Source organism: Xyrauchen texanus, chromosome 18 (assembly GCF_025860055.1).
Source record: "Xyrauchen texanus isolate HMW12.3.18 chromosome 18, RBS_HiC_50CHRs, whole genome shotgun sequence".
In the NCBI taxonomy this organism is placed as follows: domain Eukaryota; kingdom Metazoa; phylum Chordata; class Actinopteri; order Cypriniformes; family Catostomidae; genus Xyrauchen; species Xyrauchen texanus.
Window position 1 is genome coordinate 43,570,077 of NC_068293.1, and position 16,935 is coordinate 43,587,011.

Below are 16,935 nucleotides of genomic sequence, written 5' to 3' on the forward strand. Positions count from 1 at the left end.
TTATGCAAATCGCGGCACCGTTTTGTGGTCCGTTCTGCATAACGCAGCGGCTCATTTTAGGTTATCGCGGCCCATTCGGCCCATTTCACTGCCGACCCACCGGCCCGCTCGGTTCTCCCGATGGACAGTCCGCCCCTGATTGGCCCCAAAGTGCGTCGGCCCACCGGGACAATGCCCGGTATTCCAGATTACCAGTCCAGCCCTGATTACTGACCAGGCCAATGGGGCCAGTGCCCGGGGCTGGCAGTTTAAGGTTGCGTGATCCATTTTTGCAATCCCTCCGCTCGAAACCCATCAACAACGGAAACGACCCCCCACCCCAACAACATTTGGAGGGGGCCCTTGGAGACAATTTGCCCCGGGGCCTTTGCAAGTTATAATCCGTCCCTGCTCGTACCCGCTCCTTTACATCATAAGTGCAACGCTCAATCAGTTAAGCAATATGATCTCACTCGAACAAGCTTGTGAAAGTAGTTGATTATATAATGCAAATGTTAAAATGAGTCGTGCACTAGAGTAAAGGTGTTTAGATGTCATCAGATAGCATTGTGTGAGGAACAGGTGTTTACGAACCATTTTACTCGTGATTTGTGTGAAAGTGAATAAAAGTCTTCACCTCTAGTGTACATTTCACCATAAAACTGACATGATGCATACAAAGAATTGCTTAAAAATCATTTGGCAACAAACTAAAATGCTGTTTAGGTAGGTAGATCACCAGGTTTTAGAGCAGAGCCAATGCCCACATTAAAATCATATAAACATTTTCAAAACAAGCATTATCATATAATTACAAATCCATATAAAAAAATGCTAATAAATCTCCCTGTTTCCAGCATTGCTAATAAGTCTAAAAGGTTATTGGTTTACTTGCCTGAACTGTCTATATACAAAATGCTTTGCTTAAAATAATTCAACCAACTTATGCTAAATAAAAGTATGATTTATGAAAGAGTTTGTATGTAAACAAATGATAAGAAACCCTATTGTCCCTTTCATCACAAGTGAGGAAAAGCATTACACATTAAAAAGGTCACAAAAACTTAAAGACAAGATTCACTTTTATAATATTCAGACAGAAAGCATTCTTGAACATCAGAACATATTAAATGGATGATACCGATATCATTGGAAAAGGTTCATAATAATCTTTTTGAATATACTAGACACAACATCTATGAGTATATGGGGTGAATCTCACTAAAACATGACCGGGTCAAAATTTGCCTCAAAAAAATAAAAATAAAAATAAATATGAGAAATTGTATTTTGCATAAAAATAAATAAAAATTATATATATATATATATGCTTATTTTAAAGACAATTAAGTTTTTTTTTCTCATTGCAACATTATTGGGTATTATTTGCACACACAAAAAAGACACAAAGTGTAAAAACGTTAATTTAAAAATACTGTAATGCAACAATTAATATATATAATTTACATAAAAAACATAATACATAATAGTAATACTGTTATTCTTTATATTTACAGTTTTTATATTAAACTAATGAGAATGAGATTCTTTGCATTTTCTGCAGTTTGGCTGAAAGTTTGTCTCAGTCACCATTCACTTTCATTGCATCTTTTTTCTGTACATTGAAAGTGAATGGTGACTGAGGCTGTTATTCTGCCTAAAACCATTCCTAGTGTTCTGCGCAAGAAAGAAAGTCACACTTGTTTGGAATGACATATGGGTGAGTACATGATGTCACATTTAAACATTTTGAGTGTACCATTTATTTAATTGCCGCAAAAATAATGTGGCAATGCAAAAAAAATAAAATGCAAAAAAAAGAATATAAAATTAGAGATATTTTGGATTCAGTACAAGTAAAGCTCGATCATCAGCATTTGTGGCATAGTGTTTATAGCCATCAAGCATTAATAATAAATCAAATTTAGAGAGCAAAAAGTGCAGAGTGAGACACTTACAATGCAAGTCAATGGGGTTTAATCAGTAAACGTTAAAATACTCACTGTTTCAAAAATATAGCCATAATACACAAACAACACGTGTGTTAACATGATTTTACTGTGATAAAATCAGTCACTAACCGCATCTGTGTGAAGTTATATCCAGTGTTACAATGTTTTTGCTGCCATGACAACACACAAAAAAAGAACAACACTTGTAAACATTGTAAGCAATTTTATCACACTAAAATCATGTTTACACACACATTGTGTCTATACGTTTGAAACAGTGAGTATTTTAAAGTTTACAGATTAAACCCCATTGACTTCCATTGTAAGCGTCTCATGGTCAAAAATGTCTGAAAATAACATTATGCCACAAATGCTGTTAATTTAGCTTAACTTGTATTGAACACAGAATATTCCCTTAATGGTACAAAATGTTTTCTTTAAGCAAAAGATAATTTGTATTGCTTTCTTTTGATTTTGTGGTCAAATATGGCCCAGACATGAGCTTTTATAAGATTCACCCAATGATCTTTTAGACAAAAAGTATATATAGGGAACATATATGTATTTCAGAACTGGGTGAAGGTGGTTCTTTTCTCGTGAACCTCCAAATAGTCTGGTTCAAAGTGAAGCTTTGCTTTTAGTTCCCAGTATTCGCTTCTGTTCGGCTCTATGTAGACGGTGGTTGGTGTCGAGCAGTACACCATGGTCTGCTGAATCCTTTCTGGATCCAAGTATTGATGTCTCACATCAAAGTCAGGCGCACAGTGAGCTGAAGCATGTGTGCCATGCTTGCATGGTAAATTACCCCTGTAAGAAGCCTGCTGGTCCCTCGACAAGATATCTCTGTAAAAGTAATTGTCATCCAAAAGAGGAGAGTTTCTGTTGAGCGCATCCGGCGTGCCTGCACTGAACTCCGAGCTTATTGCGTTGCTCCCCACCTCTTCATCCGAGTTACACGCCAGAGCTTTGTTAAGCTCTTCAAAGTCTCTGTAACTCTCAATTGCATTTGCCTCGTTTGCACCATAGGGGCCGTTTTTGGCGACGCCCTCTGCTGCAGCTGGAATGTACTCGTAGACGTGGCCCACGGAAGGTCTAGACTTCAGAGTTGCCCTGTCTTTGTGGATTGCGTTGAACAAGCCTGGGTTGGTGGTCAGTGAAGCCAAGCGTTCAGACTTTTTGCGGCGTTTCATCATGACAACGAAAAGCCCTGCAGCGACAAACACGGATATTATAAAAAGAAGCAGTAAGGCGAGTATAAGCACTGAGAGGGGGACTGCGGGATATTGTGTGTCATAATCCAAGGCTGTTTCTAAGGTGATAGTACTGCCAGGAAAGGATTCCTCTGAGGGTGGGACAACTGAAGACTGCACATGTGAATTTTCTGGGCAGAGATGAGAAGAACGAATATACCTCATATCCTCTCCCGAGAGTCTCAACGGAGATTCGCAAATGACGGTGTTCACCACGGTGCCAGCATTAAGCTGCTCCAACCAATTCTTCATCTCCACAACAACACATGAGCAATCCCAGGGGTTCTCAAACAGATCTATTTGTACCAGTGACGTGAGCTCTTCTAACACACCGGCAACTGGTAGAGTACGAAAGTGGTTGCTGCGCAGATTTAATCGAGCTAGACTTAATCCGTCAAAGATCCCCACTGGTAGAGTCTTGAGGAGGTTATTGTTGAGGAAAAGCAATTGAAGGTTGGGAGCTTGCTGGAAGGCACTTACCGCTATCTCACGGATGACATTGTATTCCAGATAGAGAAACTGGAGGCTTTGTAGTCCATAGAACATATCCTCAGTGAGTCGCTCTATTAAGTTACCATTCAGGTAGAGCCTTCTCAGATATATTAGTTGCCCAAATGTTCGGTCATGAATGATGTCTATGCGATTGTTGCCTAAGTGAAGCAAGTCTAATCCCGTAGCGCCACTGAAGTCAGAATCGCTCACAGAAGAGATGTAATTACCGGTCAGGTACATCTTTTTCGGGTTGTACGGTTTGGGATCGAGAACCGAAATGCTCTCGATTTTTCGCTCTTGACAGTTAACGTTTAAACCGAGGTCTGAGATTTGAAGGTTGCATGTGCATGCACTGGGACAGTCCACAGGAACTGGAGATTTCGTCTGGTAGGCCAACATCGGGCCATAGTTCTGTGGTTTGCTGGAGGACGTGCGAGAAGTGGGTTTGGCGCGTAGCTTCCCTGACGAACGGCTGCTTTTTGTCGGTCTTGTAGAGCGCAAGATGTTTGAGGATGCAAATGATACCGTCGCTGTCGCCGGTGTGATTTTGTGGAGAATCTCACCACTATGAGCTGGTTCTGCTCGCATTTCATACTCAGCGATGGCTCTCCGGGGACATAGTTCCTGTTTGGAGATCTCATCGAGGTCTCGCCCATGCAGGCGGAAAGGAGTTTCACAAACCACGTCTCCGACTAATGCCGTGTAGGATATACTCTCGAGCCACGCTTTGAGAGGAATGAGCTCACAGGAGCAATTCCAAGGATTTTCTTCAAGCTGTAACTCAACAATGTGACTCAGATGTTCCAAAAGGCCATTATAGGGAAGAACTTTGAGCTGATTTCCCCTCAGGTCAAGATGAGTTAAAGGAACAAACTGAAAAAGGTTGTAGGGCAGAGTAGATAGCAAATTGTCATTCAGAATGAGCACCTCTAAATGACGTAATATGCTCAAGGCTTTTGGTTCAATGTGGCTAATATAATTGTAGTCTATCTGTAGGTACTCCAAGCTCTCAAGCCCAAGGAACGTATCGTCCGTAAGAGCTTCAAGTTTGTTATTGTTTAAGTGCAGTCTTCTTAATCCCTGGAGTCCATTAAATGCCCCAGCTTCAATTTCTGAGATATCATTGTTTCCGAGATGTAATATGGTGAGTCCTTCATAATGAACAAAATCGTTGAGAGAGACTTTCTTTAACAGATTCCCAGTGAGCAGAAGGTGATAAGAAGTGAGGTGTAAAGGTGTTACCTCCGACAGATTTATTATTCCTCGGTTTTCACAGCTGGCTGTGAAGATCCCATCTCTTTCTTCACAGAGACACAGGTCTCTACATATATCCCCATAAATGTCAAACATCTCAATTAAGCTGAAGAACGTGGCAAATGATGATATAGCCAGTATCCACATATGCATGTTTATGAAGATGGATGGACGTTGAGCTGAGAGGTGTGCTGTCATCTAAAGAGAGAGGGGGAAAAGCAAGTATGCAAATTAACAAACACATTTTTGTTTGTTCTATACCAGCTGGAGGTTCGTGACCCAAAAAAGGGTCACAGGTCTGTTCACAGATCGCATCTCATGCAACTAGCCATATGCTCGTGCATAGTCAGGATAGCAAAATAAATCTAATAATTTAAAAAGGCAGGCGACAAGGTTTCCCAAATCTTTTGTTGTTGACATCCAAAGCTGTGTGTCAATTTAAACCATTGGAAGAAGCACCAAAATTGACACATGCCACCATGGACAGGACATGGACTTATTCTCAAGAGACCATACACAACATTTAACACATTTTCTACAAAAACTTTGATTTATTGACTTGTCTTGTGGTGTAACTTATTTGTGTACAATCACATGTACGGAACCACATAGAGGATGAAGCCATTTTTTGCCCTTGCAATAAATGTACCATGCGTTTACTACAGTAACACAATTTAACCTTTATGTTTGTTGTGAAGCCAGTTTACAGTATTGTGTTCCCTCGGAATTGGTTTTACTATATAATACTCTAGAAACCCTGATTGTAGTAACCATGTTATTTGGGTGGAAACCTTAATTTTTCTATAGCAATATTGCATCATGTATTAAATCAAGTGTAGCATCAGTTCTGGCAGGTCGCGTGAGTCAAGCTTGCAATCAGGTGATGCTCAGCTGATCATGAGTCATGACATCTACCAATACAATTCAGACACTTATCAGAGCGGTCATATTTTCAGAGCGGTCAGTCCTCCGTATATTTATTCCCTTAGATGCTTTTTCGATTGCATGGATGCAAGCTGCACTTAACACCCTCCTCCATCCCTAACTCCACATTTTCTCTACATCTGTCTCATGTTCTGTGCTCTGTGACTACAATCGTTTGCCAGTTGGAATTCCTTTCTTCCATGCCTTGTTGTTGATTTATAAGTGTCCATTTAATCTTTAATGCAATGCATGAAAAGGGGGGGGGGGGGTGCAAGAACGGCTGCATGGATGGGCAGAGAGTTTGCCCAGAACGGACCGCCAACACCAACAGATTTCTTTAATTGTCTATAAGTAATAAAGTATTAACTCAAGCATTCAAGTCAGGTATTCATATGACACGAATGGTCCTGAACCATATTTTTTGGCTGTAATTTTGACCAATCCTTTGGTTTCTACTATGGAAATATTGTAGTAACCATGGCTGAGTTCCCCAAAAATGTTGCAACTTAAGCTTATACGATCATCTTAACTAACTTGTTATTATACGATGGTGTAACGCCAGTTTCCCAAACCAGCATGTAGATTGGTCATTATAAAGTTGAACTTAAGTGCTTCATTATGGGAGCTGTCCAGTCCAAATTGGTGCTGATCACTTCAGCCAGTATGTCCAGTAGATTGTCTTCTCAACTTGAAAACGATACGGAAATACTAACAAACATGGAAGTTGTTTGTATCCTTGTCGAGGACTGTATTATCTATTTCAGAATTGAATTACTGTAATAATGATGTCTTTAGTGAGATGGAGTTTCAGATGTATTGAGGCTCAATCATAGAGATTAATGAAAGTGATGCAATAAATGCATGTACATGATGTGAATCATAAGCGGCTCTCACGTAGCCTAAAGTGTTTTGCCTGGAAACTGAACAAATGCACACAGAACAGGATTAAAATGATGGGCATCAGTATTGAACTATTCATAGACCTATGTAATTATTAATAAATCATCTGGTTAGAGTTCAAGGCACCGTGTACTTGTAGCCTCACTGCCATTATGCATCATGCAATTTGTTACTGGCTTGTAGAAAGAATATTGCTGTGTCTCGTTTCGAAGGATGTCTGTTAGGTTAGACGCATCCTTTGAAGGCTGCAGTGTACCGAGTGTCCTCCTTTAAACAAGCCTCATTTAAACGAGACGGCCTTCGTAGGACAAACAGAATGTAACATGGTTGCTATGACAACACGCCACTCTTTAACAAGCACGAGCGCTTTGAGTGAGAAGGGAACAAAGTCCCTCTGGAAGGGAATGTAAAAGTTACATTTTAGGAGCGTTATAATGATGTAAAGAGAACATTAGTGTACTTTTAGTCTAATACTTTATTTATATACTCCACACCCATCTACTGAGGTACTTCAACTTGGGAATTAACATACCTTGCGTTTCAGCATCATATTTACGGGCAAATTCGCATCGTTCTTTTTTTTTAGACATTTCCATTGAAGCAAAGAATTGTGGGTTGTGAGCGCTAACGAAGGATACACCTCATGCATCCTCCGAATTCCCGTGAAAGAAGGTCTCATTCGAAGGCTGCATTTGAAGTGTCCTACTCGCTTTTCTGAAACGAGATAACATTGATGACGTATGTGGCCGACAAATGTGACCTCCGGAGGACGCAGCCTTCCAAACAAGACAAAGCCTATAGGCGAGCCAATTTGAATCATCCATTGGAGGAAGGAGGAAGAGGAGGAGGAAGAGAGAGAGAGAGAGAGAGAGGGGGAATCTCTCATTGCACACTCTCGCTCCAATCTCCTTTGTTAACCAAATTTTTATTATTTATTAGGCATATTTATTTAAGTTTGAAACTTGTCACATTAAATTCCTCATGTCTTAAACATGACATGTAATAAGAAGATATCGTCTTTCTATTGCTATTACAATTATGCTTATCAAAGAATGCTAATATAACGTTATACTGTATTACGTCTCTTGTAATTTAGATCACGTCACATGCACAGACTGCGAAGATTTCGTAGTGATTTAAAAAAATAAATAATTGTATCCTCTGAAATAGTTTACAATGGCTTTCCAATGACCAAAATATATTCATGCAATTTATTAAATGTCCCATTGTCTTTGATAAAGTGTGAAAGAAGCCAGAAAGATCCGTTTAAGCACTTAATGGACTTAAGAGCAGTTCAAAGCTCTCCTTAATTTACAAACGTTTATACAAACTACCTAGATAACGATGCTTTTGGGAAAGTGACTTATAGATTACATACTACTTAAGTGTTACTAACGTTCAACTTAGTGCTTCGGGAAACCCAGCCCATGTCTGCAGTCTATAGACTAACCATGCTTAATATTGTCCCACAACCTTCTACGGACACGTTGGTGAAAGAAACGGCATTGGCTAGTACATTTTTGTTTTTACTCACCAGACTTTTGACAACATGTAAGAGTAATGTAATTGAAAACTACAAAACATGTTAAAATATTAAAGATATTATACATATATGTATATATATTCATGTACAGTACATGATTTAGCACAGTATAGTATGCAAGATTGTACATTTTATTTAGATGATTCACTTTTGATCCTTTTAATCACATTTTAGCTTGTGTACAAATTTCATATTCTATCAGTTTATATGATGTCATGAATTTGCATTTTAAATAATGACACAAGCTGTTGTCACTGTTTGAAATTTCATACACATTTTTTACAAAATATTTAGAATTAAAATAGAATAAATAGTTATATTATATTATATAGTTATAATTATTATTTAGGTGCTCCTATATCAATGCTATTATGCAAAAAGAAAAAAAAAAAAAGAAATTCAAACCCTTGCATAGAGGTGGCACCAGCCTATTTGTTAAATTATGTCATATTTACAGTGTTTTCTAAAGATCATGCAGCTCTGCGAGCAAGTGTTTCTGGTTGAGTGAGCACAGTGCACATTAATGAGAGAGAAGTTGCACGGTGATTTTTCCCCAATGTATGATTAGAAATAATGTTTAATTTCATCTTTTTGGTCACCAACTGACTTTAAATAACAGAAAGGATATTTAAAGAGACATGAACTGAAAATGGGGTGCCTAGGTCTCGACTTTGGACACAAAATACACAGAACGAAGCAAAAGGAAACTTTTGAATTGCTCTGAAATTCAAATCTACAAGCTCTTGAGTTTTGCAACACTTTTACCTTCTAACAGAGACCCAACAGGCGCATTACTGGTCTGTAGGCTTGCAATGTCAATGCCATTTTAAAGCTGAACTAAAGTGATGGTGACCATGCGACTGATTAACTCGCAATGAAGAGGGCAGATCGCACACGGACGTCTCTGAGATGTCTGTTTTAGATCTTTTCATCAGGAAAGCATCATATTCTAATTAACATCTGCTAAACATCTTAAAAAGATCAGATTTACAAAATTGTCAATATTCCCTTTCAGCATGTCATTATTAATAGTTGTGCATTTGCTGGGACTATGCTTATCATAATATGAATATATTAAGGGCATTTTTTTGACTTTTGTATAACAAACATCTTGATGTTCATTGTAAAATCTGGATCCTGAAGCAAATCCAGTTAAGAAACACTGTTCTAAACGGTGTCCATCATATAGTATTGAAAGTACATAGGTTTAAATTTAAATGCAGGCCCTGATAAATGCATACAAAAGCCAAAAAAAGAGATACCCATGTTGACATTTGGGAGGAAATCTGTCATATCCAAAAATTACTTAACACTGTCAAAACAAATCGATCGAAGCTTCAATGCGTGGTGCATTTGCATATCAACAAGAGAACATTTTTCGTATTAAATTGTACGAATCACTACTTGTTCGGTTCGCATCTGTGTAAACCTTCTTTAATGACTGGATTGATTCAGGCTTGGAAAAAAAAAAGTTAAACGACGTTGAACGCTCTCTCTCTCTCTCTCTCTCTCTCTCTCTAACAGTGCAAATGAGCACACAAATAGACACCCAAAACACTCATTAATATCGAAATGCAATTGCATATTATCCTTTATACATTTTAGTCGTTATAGATGCTTATCTATGACAATTCTGCGTTTGTTTGACATCCAGCCAACTATGAGTGACAGCGATCTGCACGGGATGACATTCCCATTCATCACTGCAAACAGGGATAAGTTTACGAATAACTTCGCGTACCGCCGCGTAATGACCGATCGATTTCAAATATGTCAAGACTATTGACAAACAATGGATGCAAATAAAGCTTACCCGTTTGGACCGCAGAGCAAAATAGGAATCTCATCAGGAAAATGTTATCTCTTCCAGTTATGCTTAATTGTGATGCATTTAATTTTTAATTCCAGCGAATCGCGGTCCCAGATCAAAGTGCAATGATGTATGTTCCGACAGGCAACCATTCCTCTGACTACAGCAACATGACGATGACTCGCAAAAGATACATCCCACAAATGTGGGAGGAGGGAGGAACAAAACAGATCTGCCATATGATGCTGATGAATGAAATAATGGAATCGCATTTATTATAAATGAAGATTACTGTACAGAGCTAAAAGAGATGGGAAATTACCATTATATAGGCTACAGCTGCATGCACTTTTTGTAACCCGTTGCACATTGTATAGCCATATGATATATGGCAAAATATACATAAATAGGCTAATTAAATATGGCCATATATCAGATTTCTGTATTCCACTTTTCTTAAAATAGTGGACAGATATTTAAAAGCCATTTTTAACAATTTATGGTGTTATGTGACGTCCAAACCACCATGGGTGATTACTTTTGAGTCTTACACATAATCCTATATCACTGTCCTCTTTACTGTATATGTCATCGCATGATTTATTTATGACATCATAAGTAAGTTCAACATGAGGTGATGCAAGTGGCGATGTACCCGGTATGTTTGGAATATTTATTTATCCTCTATTGCAGTGGCCAGATGTGTAACTCTTTCAAAATACTCAGTGGTGGATTTAGGCATGGGCGACATGGGCAGTTACCCAGGGTGGCATCTTTCTGGGGGGGAGGGGGCAGCACTAGTTGGCGGCACCCAAGGTCAACAACTTTGGGGGTGTTCTCATTTAGAATAGAATACTACTTTGTGAAAACATACTGTACTAACTGCTTACTATTTTTTATTGTATTTTTTATTTGCTCCCCAATTTGCAATACCCAGTTCCCAATGCGCTCCAAGTCCTCGTTGTGGCGTAGTGACTCGCCTCAATCCGGGTGGCGGAGAACGAATCTCAGTTGCTTGTTGTACACGTTACCGTGGAGACATAGCATGTGTGGAGTCTTCACGCTATTCTCCGCGGCATCCAGGCACAACTCACCACACGCCCCACCAAGAGTGAGAAGCACATTATAGCGACCACGAGGAGGTTACCCCATGTGACTCTACCCTCCCTAGCAACCGGGCCAATTTGGTTGCTTAGGAGACCTGGCTGCAGTCACTCAGCACGCCTGGATTCGAACACGTGTCTTGCGAGTGATCAGGTGATGCTTGGTGCTGTGTAGGGATATTGTATCTTGCTCCTCGTCTAATATTGCAATTATTTCTACAAAACCTTTCCAATTTGCACTGCACATAGACTGAAATTTGCATAAAACATGTAAAACGTTGTTAAAACCACTCTGGAGCTAAACATCTGCCTCCTCTGTGAAAGTACAACTAAGAACAACTCGTCAAACTAAGAGCACTGATGATGGGCCTGAGGTAGAAAGCGAGACAAGCCCTGAAACCATCAGGTTTACTGAAGACGCTAGCATTGCTGGAAGAGTATCGGTAATATTGGACATGAAACTACAGAAACATCATGAGCCAATCACCGACATGTCTGTAAAAATCGTCATTCTACTTAGCAGACTAGGTGATGCCGAGCAGCGCATTTCCGACCTCGAAGACCAGAGCACGTCAAGAGTCACTCGGGTCTCAGATCTCGAAAATATATAGATATTTGGGGGATTTACAGAATAGAAGTCGCAGACAAAATTTAAGAATCGTGGGTCTGAAAGGAGGCATAGAAAGGACAGATCCAATCAAGTTCTTTGAGTCCTGGATCCCTGATATCCTCTGCATGCCGATCAAGGACAACAGAATTAAGCTCGAGCGTGCCCATCGCACCAGCCCTCCAAGTCGTGTTGACAGTAACCTGAGAGCGATGCTAGTAAGACTTCATAATTACAGGGATAAGCGAGGCATCCTGGAAGCGCCAAGGAGGAAGGAGGACATAGGAAAAGAGTTTGCTTTTATTCCAGGATTTCTCCGTGGGGGTACAAAATGGAGAGCTGAAACTGCAGAGACCCAAAAGTGGCTTTGTGATGCCAGCATAAGATATGCTTTTATGTACCCTGCTACTATTCAAGGGCTTAACTCACCCACAGGGAAGGATGTGTCAACGCCAGGTTTACCTCTCTATCTAATGGCATTCACATTTCATTTCCAATCTGTGCCTCGTGGTAGATGTGAGAGGTTTCCAAAAAGTCCCTTTTTTTTTTTTTAGCTCATGGTCGAATTATGTGTGGAGGATATCTTTTTGTGGTCTACTTTATTTTATAAGGGGTGTTAACTAAGGTTGTAATAGCCATATTGGTGCTTTAGAAAGTCAACTTTAGACTTTTGCAAAGTAGTTTGTATAGGAGGTACGCAGCTGGAATCTTAAAGGAGTCAATAACGTGATTAAAAGAAAGAAAATCTTAAATATACTGAAGAGGGATAAGATTCAAATTGCTTTGCTGTAAGAGCATCAAAACCTCTGCAGGGATTGGGTTGGGCAAACGTTGGGGTGTCAGTATTTTATTGCACAAAAATCTTCTGTTCACTCTAATAAAACAATATTCTGATGAAAAGGTTCGAATGATCTTAATTAAGAGTCTCCTTCATTGCAATTGGCAAATTGTTATTGGCTGTATATATGCCCCTAATGATCACGATGAGACTTTTATTTGCACGGGTATTGGAAAGTCTTGACTGTAAAAATGTCATTTTGGGTGGCGATTTGAATTGCTTTCTTAAAGGAGTCATATAATGGTACATGCACTTTTTCAAGTTGATTGTACTGAAATGTGTGTTGGCTGTGCCTGTACACAACCATCCTATTATGATAAAAATCCATCCAGTGTTTTTGTTTTAATCTCGTTATATATTTTCCCCTGCCTCAAATCGAGCCGTTCGACCGTGTGACGTCACACGGTCGGACGCCCCTCCCAGGATTGTTGATTTGACAGCAGTGTTTCAACACAGACCCGCCCTCGCTCGTGAGCGAGCTGTCAATCATAGTCCGTCATCATTGTTGATACACTGGAGCAGAATGGCGCCTAAGCGATTGTGGTGTTCTGTTCTTCGGTGTAATAACGAACACAGCAGTCATTTTGATGTTCCTAAATCTGAACCGCTGAAGACGCAGTGGCTGAGTTTTCTTTACGATGGGAATATTCCCCACGAGAAACGTCAATGCGTTCATGTTTGCGCGAATCATTTTTCACCAGACTGCTTTATAAACGAGGGTCAGTATAAAGCTGGTTTTGCTAAGAAGGGGCGGGGTGACCAAAGCTCATTATAATTAAAGTCATATGCACTGAAACGGCGTGCTGAAAACAGAGCTGTTTTTGAGCAGGTAAAATTAGTGTTTTCTTAAAATACTAATGAGAATTTTTAATAAAAGTATATTACAAAGTTTTCATTTAGACCCTAAAGATTCATATTAACTTGTACAAAAATGGCATTATATGACCCCTTTAATCCTATTATGGATACATTTCCTTCAGCCACTATTGACCCACAAGTCTCCAGTTTAATATGTAATGCTCGTCGTGAATAGAATCTTCTTGACATTTGGAGGTTCCACAATCACACGTCTAAAGAGTTTATTTTCTTCTCACATCCCCATCAAGGCGCTTCTCGCATCGATTATATATTTATATCATGTCATATGGCTCATTTGGTCAACCAAGCAAACATTGGTACCATCACTCTCTCTGACCTTGCTCCAGTTATTATCCCTTTACACCCTCTCGGCACTTCAAAAGGTCCTCAATTTTGGAAATTGAACCCTTATCATCTGATAGATGACGGGTTTGTTGAATACCTGAGAGAGCAAACAGACATCTATTTTATATCTAATGACTCAGATGAAATGGATCCTAGGGTGAAATGGGAGGACTACAAAGCTTAAATCAGAGGCATGATCATTTCTTATGTAAGCAAAAAGAACAAGGATAAAACAGCTAAACAGCTTCAACTAGAGAAGAAAATATCCCATCTGCAAAGACCATTTTTATTTTGAAGGAAGATATACTGACCCAATTAAAGCACACTAGGACATTACTAAATGACTTAATGATGTCACAAGCTGAGATAAATATTATTTTTGCTAGACAGCATCTTTTCAAGATTGGAAATAAACCAAACCACAAAACTCGCTAAGAATAGACCAGGTACAAATGTTATCCCAGCCATGAAAGATAAAGAGGGAAGACAGTGTATCAATAATAGAGGTCGACCGATTAATCGGCCGATTTTTTTCATTTTTTAACATAATCGGCATCGGCCAATATCCAAGTATATCAAGCCGATTATTAGGCAGGCGCATCTGTGGGCAGCCTAGTGTTGTTGTGGAACACGTGTTCGACGCACGCTGCCCCTAGAGTCATTTTCCAGCAGAGTGAGCAGACCTCATCCAGTGCCTATGGAAGGAGCTAAATTCCTTGGAGAAAACAGTAAGGATTAAATTTGTATAACTTCTTTAGATTTAATTAAAAACTTTTGATATGTTACTGCCAACTTCAAGAAAAAACGCGATAGTTGACATGACGTTCGGCTACTTTGGATATTGATAGCGTAGTTGAAGTTGCATTATCACAGCAGAAGGGTTGCTATCATGTCACAATAAGTAAGCAAGAAGTTGCAATTACAGACAGTGAATCTGAGACTTTTATTTGTTCTGTTTGTGTGTCTTATATTTGAGAGGGTTGTCACGCAATGCAGAGAAATAGGCTAAGTAATAAAAATATACCAACGCAGTATAGGCTAGTGAAGGACTGGCTTTGGTAAGCTCGGACGTTATCGGTTCTGCTGTCGGTACTGGAGAAATTAAGAAAATACATTTATTATTGCTATAAAGAGAAAGTTATTTTATCTCGCCAGCCATTTCTATGTATAATAATATGAAACCATTTGCCTGTGATGCAATTTAGATATTCGCAGTCAGAGAGAGAGAGGGAGAGAGAGAGAGAGCGAGAGCGAGAGATCTCGCTCACGCGGTGACACAGCGAGCACAACATGAGCCCTGCTTAATGAGTGATGGAGGACAGAACTAAACATTCAAACATAGCCTGGTTTTGTTCTGTGATATTAGTCTGATTTGATTTTAGATTTCGCCTTCCAAAAATTATAAAAATAATATTTATACATAAGCCCCATTCTGTCTAGCACAACTTCCTTCCCTTCACAGCGGTGCACTGGCATTTCTCCCTAAAACTCAAACTTAACGTCAGAATCAGCACGATCGGTGATTGTTGTAAAATGCAGTCTAGCTACTGTTGCTAAATTGCGGGACGCGTTTAATAATAAAAAGAGCGCAAGAGATACCGTTCCAAAGGCGGCGCGCGCTCCGAAACACACTGCAACGAGACAAGCAAAGTATAGAGTACTTTGGGTTTCATGTGCGCGTCTAAACGATCAAATATACACAAAAATATGTCAAAACGACCGGCTTGGAGATTCACTTAAACACAGTTTATGTCTTAAATGAACGTAGTTATGGAAATAGTTGGGAGAAAATATGCTGCATCAGGAGCTTATTAGATCTGAACTCGGTCTTAAAGGGGAAGCATCCTAATAAACATGTGATGACTGAGCCATTACTGCGAATCAAACAACAAAAGGCAAAGAGAAAATCACTTACAGCTCTTGAATGAATAACTTCTGCATTAATGAGCATTAATCTATCTATGATAAACTATGCAGTGTTATTTTACAATTGATTACTTTATTAGATTTCTTTTTAGACCACACCTGAACAGTAATGTTAGTAGACCTTCCTGAAATTAAATCACTGTGCCTATATAACGTTTATCTTTGTGTAATATATATATATATATATATAACAAAAAGAACTGTTAAGAATACAGTTGAAGTACCGGATCGATAAGCAGTATCGGTAAGATAGTAATACCATTTAAAACCTTAACGATACCCATCCCTAGTTATGCCTGTGCTTCTCTTGGATGCTCTGAATATTGGATTACGTGTCTGGATTGCCCCTTAATTAAAGCTGCATTTGGATCTCAACCTTCGTGTCACAGAGCAGTGCGTAACACCTGCTTTGTTTATTTAATATATTTGTTATACATTATTTATAAAATATGTTTTTACATTATACATTTTTTATTTAAGTCTACAAGTGCAGATTGGTCAAGTGTTCAATAAATGTATTTGTTGAGAAATTTTGTCTATCTTAAGTAATTATTTGTGTTACATTTTATGTTTCAAATAAAAGGTTCAAATAAGAGGTTAAAAACAAGCACATATCGGCCAAATATCGGCCAAAATAAATCGGCAGCAATAATCGGCCATCGGCCGACCCGGATTTCAAAAGATCGGCCTGAAAAAAACAATATCGGTCGACCTCTAATCAATAATAAAGAAATTAATGCCACCTTTGGATGGTTTTATGTCTCACTGTACTCATCTAAATTTACATTTACATTTATTCATTTGGCAGACGCTTTTATCCAAAGCGACTTACAAAAGAGGAAAACATAAGCGAATCATCTTAAGGAGACAGTGGTACGAAAAGTGCCATATTACAAAGTTTCACTATCATCAGAATAGTATACAAAACAGATTTAAGTGCAACAAGAAATGTAAATGTTTTTTTGTTTTTTTAGTGACTGGTTAAGTGCTTTTGGAAAAGATGTGTTTTTAGCCGTTTTTTGAAGATAGAGAGTGAGTCAGCTTCCCGGATTGAGTTGGGAAGGTCATTCCAACATGTTATGATGAAACTGAAAGTCCGGGAAAGTGTTTTTGTGCCTCTTTGTTTTGGTACGACAAGGCGACGTTCCTTAGCC

General features: G+C 39.0%; 1 protein-coding gene across 1 annotated transcript; it reads right to left on the reverse strand.

Moving 5' to 3' along the window:
* Nucleotides 1-229: 229 nt before the first annotated feature.
* Nucleotides 230-10,254, reverse strand: LOC127659028 (SLIT and NTRK-like protein 5). The gene is made up of 2 exons (XM_052148646.1): nt 10,108-10,254; nt 230-5,125 (listed from the first exon to the last, which is right to left on the reverse strand). Exon 2 carries the CDS (start codon nt 5,123-5,125, stop codon nt 2,498-2,500), a length of 2,628 nt encoding a protein of 875 aa, XP_052004606.1. The 5' UTR covers nt 10,108-10,254; the 3' UTR covers nt 230-2,497.
* Between the last annotated feature and the right edge of the window lie 6,681 nt (nt 10,255-16,935).